The following is a 9,393-nucleotide window of genomic DNA, read 5'->3' as shown; positions in this document are numbered from 1 at the left end:
GATGGGAGCAGGAGGTCTATCGAGCATGTGACTGGCGAGGTGTGGTAGTGGTGGAAGTAATTGGACCTGAGCCTATTTCTTAATATGTGATCACTATGTCTGGTGGCCGTGGGCTGCTCCTCAGAACGCGCTTAGCAATATTAATGAGGGAGAGGAATTTTGGCATTTTGGAGCATTCCGTTCAGTTTTGTCCCCATTGACAATGAACTGAAAACTGAAGCGTTTTTTTCCGGTATTGAGCCCATATGACGGATCCCAATACGGGAAAACTAAAACGCTAGTGTGAAAGTAGTCTTATTGGTAAAAGGTGAATTGCGTTATGGATTCCGTTACCGCGAACCATAATGCAATTCTATGACAGAATGCATAACTGAATGCCTTTAGAGACATTCCATTATTCATTCCATCATAATAAAAGTGTATGGGCAGCAAAACGTATCCGTCCTGTTTCCGTTATGCAGTGGAGTCCTCTCATCTCTAGTCTGGATATTAACCTATTCAGCACCTGAGCTTCCCCTTTACTACACATAACCCCCTTCATAATGGTCATGTCTGGAGTGCCCCAGACCTGATGTACTGCGCATTGCCCTTTCTTATGTTATATTACTGATATGTGTCTCCATACATAGATGAAAGATGATCTTTTTCCAATGACACTTGGATCCCTCAGTGAGGATCTGACCTGCTGGGAGGAGGCAGACATGTTCCCTCCCCCACCATGTGCTGAGGTTTACATTACAGCCCAGGCTTCCTCCTGCGGTCTGTGTATTCAGTGGGAAGGAAACAGTACACAGTCATGTGGCCTGCCTCACGTGACTCTGACGTCATCAGACCTGCCAGTAGCTGCTCCGCTCTAGATGCCTCTATAGAGGTTATCACTCCCTGATGTCCAGGTAAAAGCAGCCTCCCATTTCCATCCTGTGATTGCCATGCAGTCTAGAGATGACTACACTGGACTGTCCTCTTCCGTCAAGGAAAGTATTCTGCCATTTCTTAGTTATATCAGTTTCTGGAAGCTATTATGCCTTCCATAACTAAAAATCTATCTAGCCATGCAGAAGCAGGCCACTGGGAAAGCTGGATGATAGTTCCTGTTGCAATAAGGCTGAAATCACACAAGCAGTTTATAAAGGTGTTATTTTTGAGTGTTTCTAAGACTTCACCTATCTTTTGCGGAGCGGAGGCACAGATTGGAAGCTCACAGAGACAATACGAAGCGCTTCCATGGGATATGTCCTATCTTTTGTCGTATTTTGCGTATCGCGGACCCATTCAAGTCAATGGTCCACATTCGCACATGGCCAGTGCCTGTGCATTGTGAACCGCAATTTGTCGTCTGCAGCACGGGCACTGAGCCATTACGCTTGTGTGCATGAGCCCTAACAATCAAGGAACCTACATACAATATATGTGTATTTTCTTACTTTCTTTTCATCCAGAACCCCACAAATGGACCACATTCAGTGTATGCCGGAACTTCACAATGATGCAACACAAGATCTTCAGGTAGATGGAACCATATCGATGTGACGTCTGTAGACTTTGTTTTTATCGAGTAATGTTAAAGGGGTTGTCTTACTTCAGCAAATGGCATTTATCATGTAGAGAAAGTTAATACAAGGCACTTACTGATGTGTTGTGATCACATTATGCACTGCTCATTTCCATGGTCACAACCACCCTGAAATCCAGCGGTGGTCGCCAGTACTTTTTCCTACAGTGTGTATGCACTCATGGATTGCAGGGTGGTCGTAACCCCTGGATATGAGCAGTGTATAATGTGATAAAAAAAATAAATCCAGCCAGCAAAGGAGGCAACATGGACAATCACAATACAGTAGTAAATGCCTGGTATTAACTACCAATTTGCTGAAGTGAGACAACTCCTTTAATGCATATTTTTTTACACTCTATTCAGGGTGATGTTCCTAGAAATGTAAAATTTGAGGAGGAAGTGATATGCGTGAAGATCAAGGAAGAAGAGATTCCCACAGATGTCAGTCCAGGTGAGTAGGGACCACATACTTGCCTCCTCTTCCAAAAAAAGGATAGACCTCTCAAATTCCACGACAGAAGAGTTAGCAAATCTTGCTTTCTATGGAAAGTAGCCCTCCATGAACTTTAAGGGCACGTGCACGCAAGTGCGGGTGAATGCATGTCAGATCCGCACGAGTTCCCGCAATGTCTAACACCGGTTTTGCTGCAAATCTCACCCTTCATTGGAAAAGGGTGAAATTCACATCTAAAACTGTACACATAATTGACATGCTGCAGGTTTGGAAATCCACACAGCAGGTCAATTTCTGCACAGAAACAATCTGCAAAGTGCACATGGGATTAGTGTAATCTCATACACTGTGCGGTACTGTACTGTGCTGTGGCCAAACTGTATGTGGTGCTGGGATTCAGCCCTGGCGCCCAAAAGTGCATTGTAGGGTCAGTGCTGTAGAATGAAACGTGGGTGTGGTTAGTTATAAGTGGGTGTGGTTAGTTATAAGGGGGTGTGGTCATGCATGGCATGATTGAGGATAACTTATGAAAGTTGACAAGTATGTACTAAATACGGGAGATGTTCATATATTCTTCTTGTTCTATATCTTTCATGCATATCTGTTTGGCCATCAGTCCCCATTATATTTCCTCTGCTCTCATAGTTGTGACTGTCATATGTTCTTACACACATAAATACAGGAGGCTTCAATTTCAAATGTATTCACAGAGTTGTAAATCTAGGAGTACTGTTACTGATGATTAAACTGTATATACAAAAACAATGCCTTCTAACATTACCATTCTACAGTGGGTATGCACCATCTCACCGGTGGTCCTCATTATTCCTTAAAGCGTACCTGTACTTTCTGCAGAATGTGAAATAAAGGCATGGGCTTGTAGTATATATGGTCCTCTGGGCTTAGTCTTTTAGCCTTCATACCTTATGTCTGGTAGCCCTGTTCCCACAGCATTCTCACCTGCAGTTCAGCCAGGTCCACAGTACTGAGATACTTCCTGCCCATAGTGCTCACTGCCCAGTCAGATTCATGCCCTGGGGAGAAAGCCTGCCTCTCTGCCATGTCTAGATGTGCTGTGCTATATTACAGTATGGCCAAAGATGACATTTTTGGTGAACAACATTTTAATAATATTTGCAAAGTAAATCCAATCCACTGTGGCTTCTATCCTCTGGTTTCTTCTGTGGACATATACTGGGGAGCATAGCCTGCCAGGGGAGTGATGGATATGCCCAGAGATAAAAGCCATAGGGGACTTACGTTGCAAATGATCCTCTATAAATATTTAGAAAAGGTTTGTTCTCCAAAAAAATTATTTTCCTATGCAGACACTTGAGCTGCATTTTAGCGAGTACAGGAATGTGTACCTCCATGTTATGTGGCACTATAATCCATACAACTAATCAGAAACCACTGCCTGTGTCCACGGCAGTCACATTATTATCACTGTGACAATTACAGGGCCACAGAAAATTATATTTATCCTGAATTTGTGACGAATACTACTATTCTGGCCTCTGATCTATTTTGGGATTTCAGTTGCATTTTAGGCCAATGTGAATAAATGAAAGGAAAAGGGTAATAATACTTTGTAAACCCAATTTTTGCTATATGTAAGGTTGAGACCACAGTAAGGGCTCATGCACACGGCCGTTTGCGGTCCCCAATGCACAAGCACGACGGATCCAGACCTATTCAACTTGAATGGGTCCGTGATCCGTCCACACCGCAAAAAAATAGAACAAGTTCTATATTTTTGCGGTGCGGAGGCACTGAGAGGAACCCCACAATGTGCTTCCAACCTTCCAGATTGCGGGCCCATTCAAGTAAATAGGTCCGCATCTGTGATGCGAGGTACACACGGCCGGTTCCTGCATATTGTGGACGTGCTGTTTGCGGGCCGCAATACGGGAACGACCAGGTGCATGAGCCCTTAGGTTTTCTTTTAGTGGAACAACACTGAAGGCCTCAAAGGAAGGAAATAAAAGGAAAGAGGGAATTTACTTCCAGAAGTCCAGCAAGAAACACCAGTGGAACCTGGGAAAGCAGTATGTGGATGAGGGTCAGAAGCTCTTTGTTTCTGTCTAGCTCCTTATCAAGATAGTGATACATGAACCTGAATTTTGAGACCAGGTTCACCCAGTGTATTTCATTCAGATAACAAGGAGGATAAGGAGACCATTTTCCATGCCATCATCTCTTCATGCAAGGAAGTAGAGGTTGTATGCAGGAGTAAATCCCAGGAACTAGGTTTTTGTCGGCCTAGGCAGTAACAAGGTGTACATTTGCCTAGACTATGTTTAAATACCTTGGATATTAGTAATTTATGAATGATTTCCTGGGAATTTTTTTCACATCCACGATCTTATGGAATACAGAAATGTTGTAAGTAAATGTTGTAATGCCAAGAGAATGTTGCAGATCCATACACCGTAGCCCAGATAAAATAAAATAAAATAGGGATTGGTGAGGCACCACCTAAGGCCTCTTGCACATTTTTTTTTCCGTTTACATTCCGTTTTTTGCGTTCTGAATACAGAATTATTCATTTCAATGGATCTGCAAAAAAAAAAACAGAAGGTACTCCGTATGCCTTCCGTTTCCATATTTCTGTTCAAAGATAGAACATGTCCTATTATTGTCCGCATAACGGACAAGGATAGTAATGTTCTATTAGGGGCCAGATAATCCTTAAATTCAGGACCTGACCTGGGCAAGGTTAACCACAACTATATTTACAAATGCCTATAAGGGCAATAGAAACCTATCTTGGCCCAAGTACAAACGAATACTTCACTTTTATTAATTTGATCATTAAAAAGTGTCACTGGTAAGTGTGATTCACATGTGATGGGACACAGACAAACAAACAGAATAACCTACTAAGGTATTAAAAACACAGTCAACGGCCCACTGTGAGAGATGGTAGATGTCACCGGTTGGAGATGATGTATTTAATCACTCACTCCAAACAACATGAGAACAGCAGGAGATGCTGCCACGTCCCACAAGTATTATTCCAAATAAGTACCAGCTGGGATTGTCGATTTACATTATCAATTGTCAATGGTGGGAGACAGAAGCCTTCATCCCACTATATGGATTGTGAGGCTGTTTGACAGCCTACAAGTTATTTGCGGCAGGCTGGAGTGTGTGAACTAATGATAATGCCAGTCGGGTACCAGTGAACGGACCCAGCCACTATTTATTTCTGACAGGGTGCGTTGTCACGTCTGTAGATACTGATGCCTGCTCAAGCTGATTATCAGCAAAACCAAACAGGTTTATAAGTTGTTGCCCTTTATTTGTGAGGGGGAGATTTGTGGCATCAACCCTCCACACAGCAGAAAGTGCTCTTTGGCAACTACCCATTTAATACAGACAATGGCAACGCTGTTGAACACCTGAATGCACAGCCTGCTGGTGATACCAGACAGTTCATATCAGTGCACTCAGGGCCAGCAACACCGTTATCCGCCTAAAGGTACAGCCTGCTTAGGAGTGCCAAGCAGGTGCTGGTGATGAATGTGGGACTGGTGGACTTGCTGTCCTCCTAAAAGTGTGGCCTGTCGTTGGTGCCAAACAGGTCACAATATAACGTCCGGGCTGCTATTACTCTCTAACAGTGGGCAACATGGCTGCTAATTAAAACCTAAAACTGCCCCCCGACATGTTTCGCCAGTGTCTCTGGCTTCTTCAGGGGTAACGGGCAGCAATGTAGGGGCCAGATGTTCCGTAAAAAACGGAACGCACACGGATGTCATCTGTATTTTTGTGGATCCGTTTTTTTGCGGACTGAAAAATACAGAAAAAGACATACGGTTGTGTGCAAGAGGCTTAATTTTCAAGGAAAGCTTTATGCATCTTTATGCTACTTTCACACTGGCGTTTCTGGGTCCGCTTGTGAGATCCGTTTCAGGGCTCTCACAAGCAGCCCAAAATGGATCAGTTCAGCCCCAATGCATGCTGAATGGATAAGGATCCGTTCAGAATGCATCAATTTGGCTGCGTTTGGTGTCCATTACGTTTTTTAGACGGTCACTAAAACGTAGCTTGCAGCGTTTTGGTGACCTGCTGACTATGCAGAGCCTAACGGATCCGTCTAGACTTACAATGTAAGTCAATGGGGACGGATCCGTTTTACACTGACACAATATGGTGCAATTAAAAACGGATCCGTCCCCAATTGACTTTCAATGTAAGTCAAGACAGATTCGGGTTTTTTTTAATAATGCAAACGGATCTGTTATTAATGGATACAAGTGTTTGCATTTATTTGTGCGGATCCGTCTGTGCAGATACAAGACGGATCCGCACAAATCGCGAGTCTGAAAGTAGCCTAACATATACATTCAATTCTTGTTCTGTATTGGCTCTAGGGTTTCAAATCTGTATTCTTTATTAAAATTACATTTTATAATAACAATATTTTTCGTTTCAGAAAAATGGATGCAGACAAAGTGGGGATCTAGGATGTCCAAAAATATCAGAGACTCAGACTCTGAGTCAACACATCATGGACCAGAGCCTTTTGAATCTTCTTCTGAGGAGGCAGAGCTATCCCAGGCTGGCCCCTCACAGCTGCTCCCTGTGATATCACCCAGACATGACACAGGAAGGATGACCGAGCGAGGCTCCAAACGCAATAGGAAGAGGAGAAGGGAGGAGGTTGAGTTTATGGAATCTGTGTTGCATCGCCTCAGTGAGATGAATGAAGAAAGATCTCGCCACTTAAAAGAGATGGCATCTCAGCAGGAGATAATTATCAGGCAATTGCGGGACGATGAGGATAGTGATATGCTTTTTCTCAAGAGTCTCCTCCCTTTGATGAAAGAGATGCCAACTCCTAGAAAAATGGAATGTTGGACAGCAATGATGGATGTCATGGCTAGATTTGTAGCTCCCTCTTCCACAACTCATCAACCATCTCAAGCACCAGGTCCCTACTCCCATGCCCCACCTCCTGAATCTTGGTATGAACCATCTGCATACTCATCTGCCCCCAGTCACTCCTGCCCCCCTCACAGACAGAGATTGGCAGAAGAACTGGGAGAGTTTCAATATTACCCAGCCTAAAACTTGAGAATTTTAAAGAACTACATTTGGGTTGTGGCTATTATATAATTACATAGCTAGTATGGTTGAAAAAAGACATAAGTTCATCCATTTCAACCAGGGGATGGAAGGGGTGAGAACCAAAATTCGAACAATTTTTATAAGCATTAAAGGGGTTGTCCGGGTTCAGAGCTGGACCCAGACTTATCCCCATTTTTACCACTCTGGATCGCGCAGGACAAGGTCCGTTTGTTTATGTTTTTTACACTGCTAGGAGGAGATGGGTGGACTTTAGCACTACCCTAGCAGTTTTACAGGCTAGGGCAGTGCTAAAGCCCGCCCATTAGTGCAGGTGACATCAGCGGGCTCACTGCTAGACGGAAGCCTCTGCCTAGCTTTCCCCATTGAGAGCCTGGTACTTCACCAGATCTTAAAAAAAAAAAAAAGCCTTTGACCCGCGCGATTCAGCACAGGGCAAAGGAGAGCATCGGAGCATGAAATGGGGCAAACCCGGACAACTCATTTCATATTATTTAGTTCTAAGAAGTCATCTAAGGCTTCTTTCAAAATCATCAGCTGTTCCATGTAAAATCCCCACAAAAGACAAGGGGACACGGCCTCCATCCAAGAAGAAAAAGTTCACTCTACAGCGGTGACAAGGCAGGAACATTTAGCCAATTTTGTATATTACTGTATGTATTAACAGCATTGGCAACAGCTACATCAGCTCCTTTCTCTTCTTTTGCAAATACAGGGGTAAACAACCCACTCAATAGCCCTGCCTTTTCCTGATCATCAATGACCATCTCCCCGTTACCATTATTTAGAGGACCTCATGCTGTGACCTTGGTTGTTTAGCATTTACATACTTAAAGATTTATTTTTTTTAAGAATTTGTTTTGCTCCCTTTGGCAACCTGCTGTTCATTTAGTATTTTTTGCAGATTTTTTTTCCTTTTTAGTGATTTTATTAAGCACTGTAAACTTCAAACACTACAGCAGACCCCTCAGATTAGGATTTGTTAATTTTTAGAAAAAGCTGATATGTGTGTGCGCTTGTGTAATATCAGTATTCTTGATACTTGACTTTAAGCTTGATAAAGACTTCTTATAGTCAAAACGTCGCAATTGTATGCTGCTTTGTTAAATAAAGTCACTGGAATTTTCTATCAAAACGTAGGAGTGCTGCGGATTTTTCCAAGTATTGTTATTCCAAGGGACCCTTAGGCTGGGTTCACACGGGCGTGACGGATTTGTTCAGGATGCGTCCCGGGTGTATTGCGGCAAACCCGCGCGAGTAGGTACCCAATTGCAGTCAGTTTTGACTGCGATTGCGCTCCGTTGTTCAGTTTTTATCGCGCGGGTGCAATGCATTTTGCACGCGCGTGATAAAAAACTGACTGTGGTACCCAGACCCGAACTTTTTCACTGAAGTTCAGGTTTGGGTTCAAGGTTGTGTAGATGTAATTGTTTTCCCTTATAACATGGTTATAAGGGAAAATAATAGCTTTCTTTAATACAGAATGCTTAGTAGGTGGTCAATTGAGGGTTAAAAAATAAAAAATAATTAACTCACCTCCTCCTCTTGATCGCATAGTTGCCGATCTCCTTACTTCTTTAATCATGAGCTGCCGGCTAAAGGACCTGTGGTGATATCACATGGTCCAATCACATGTTCCATCACCACGGTGATGGACCATGTGATTGGACCATGTGATGTGCTATCACCACAGGTCCTTTAGCCGGCAGCTCATGATTAAAGAAGTAAGAAGAGACCGGCAGCTACGCGATCAAGAGGAGAGGGTGAGTTAATTATTTTTTCTTTTTTAACCCTCGATTGATCACCTACTAAGCATTCTGTATTAAAGAATGTTATTATTTTCCCTTATAACCATGTTATAAGGGAAAATAATACAGTGAATAGACTGTCATCTTAGCAACCATGCGTGAAAATCGCACCGCATCCGCACTTGATTGCGGATGCTTGCGATTTTCACTCAGCCCCATTCACTTCTATGCCTGCGTTGCGTGATAAACAATATAGATCATGCTGCGATTTTCACGCAACGCATAAGTGATGCGTGAAAATCACCGCTCATGTGCACAGCCCCATAGAAATGAATGGGTCCGGATTCAGTGCGGGTGCAATGCGTTCACCTCACGCATTGCACCCGCGCGGAAATCTCGCCCGTGTGAACTCAGCCTTAGTCTGGATCTCGACCTGCGAGCACCATGCCTGGACCATTATTGCCGGTACCAGATGAATTGGACTTTTCCCTAATGTGGGGTATGTAGTGCTGCTTACTCTAATTTTTAACTAATATCGGGAT

General features: G+C 43.4%; 1 protein-coding gene across 1 annotated transcript; it reads left to right on the top strand.

The window, feature by feature from the left end:
- Nucleotides 1–820: 820 nt before the first annotated feature.
- On the top strand, nt 821–7,119 carry LOC121006091. Its single transcript, XM_040439009.1, has 4 exons — nt 821–893; nt 1,440–1,506; nt 1,919–2,006; nt 6,451–7,119. The coding sequence occupies exons 1-4, from the start codon at nt 886–888 to the stop codon at nt 7,083–7,085; spliced, it is 798 nt and encodes a 265-aa protein (XP_040294943.1). The 5' UTR covers nt 821–885; the 3' UTR covers nt 7,086–7,119.
- Nucleotides 7,120–9,393: the final 2,274 nt, after the last annotated feature.

This window comes from Bufo bufo, chromosome 6, assembly GCF_905171765.1.
Source record: "Bufo bufo chromosome 6, aBufBuf1.1, whole genome shotgun sequence".
Taxonomy (NCBI): domain Eukaryota; kingdom Metazoa; phylum Chordata; class Amphibia; order Anura; family Bufonidae; genus Bufo; species Bufo bufo.
Note: the sequence above shows the minus strand (reverse complement) of the source record. Positions and strands in the feature narration are given on the sequence as shown.

What these genes read in the sequence shown, in the direction of transcription:
- LOC121006091 (XM_040439009.1), top strand. An exon ending in ATGCAACACAAGATCTTCAG is followed by an intron (nt 1,507 to 1,918) that starts GTAGATGGAACC and finishes CACTCTATTCAG; the next exon opens with GGTGATGTTCCTAGAAATGT. An exon ending in TCCCACAGATGTCAGTCCAG is followed by an intron (nt 2,007 to 6,450) that starts GTGAGTAGGGAC and finishes TTTTCGTTTCAG; the next exon opens with AAAAATGGATGCAGACAAAG.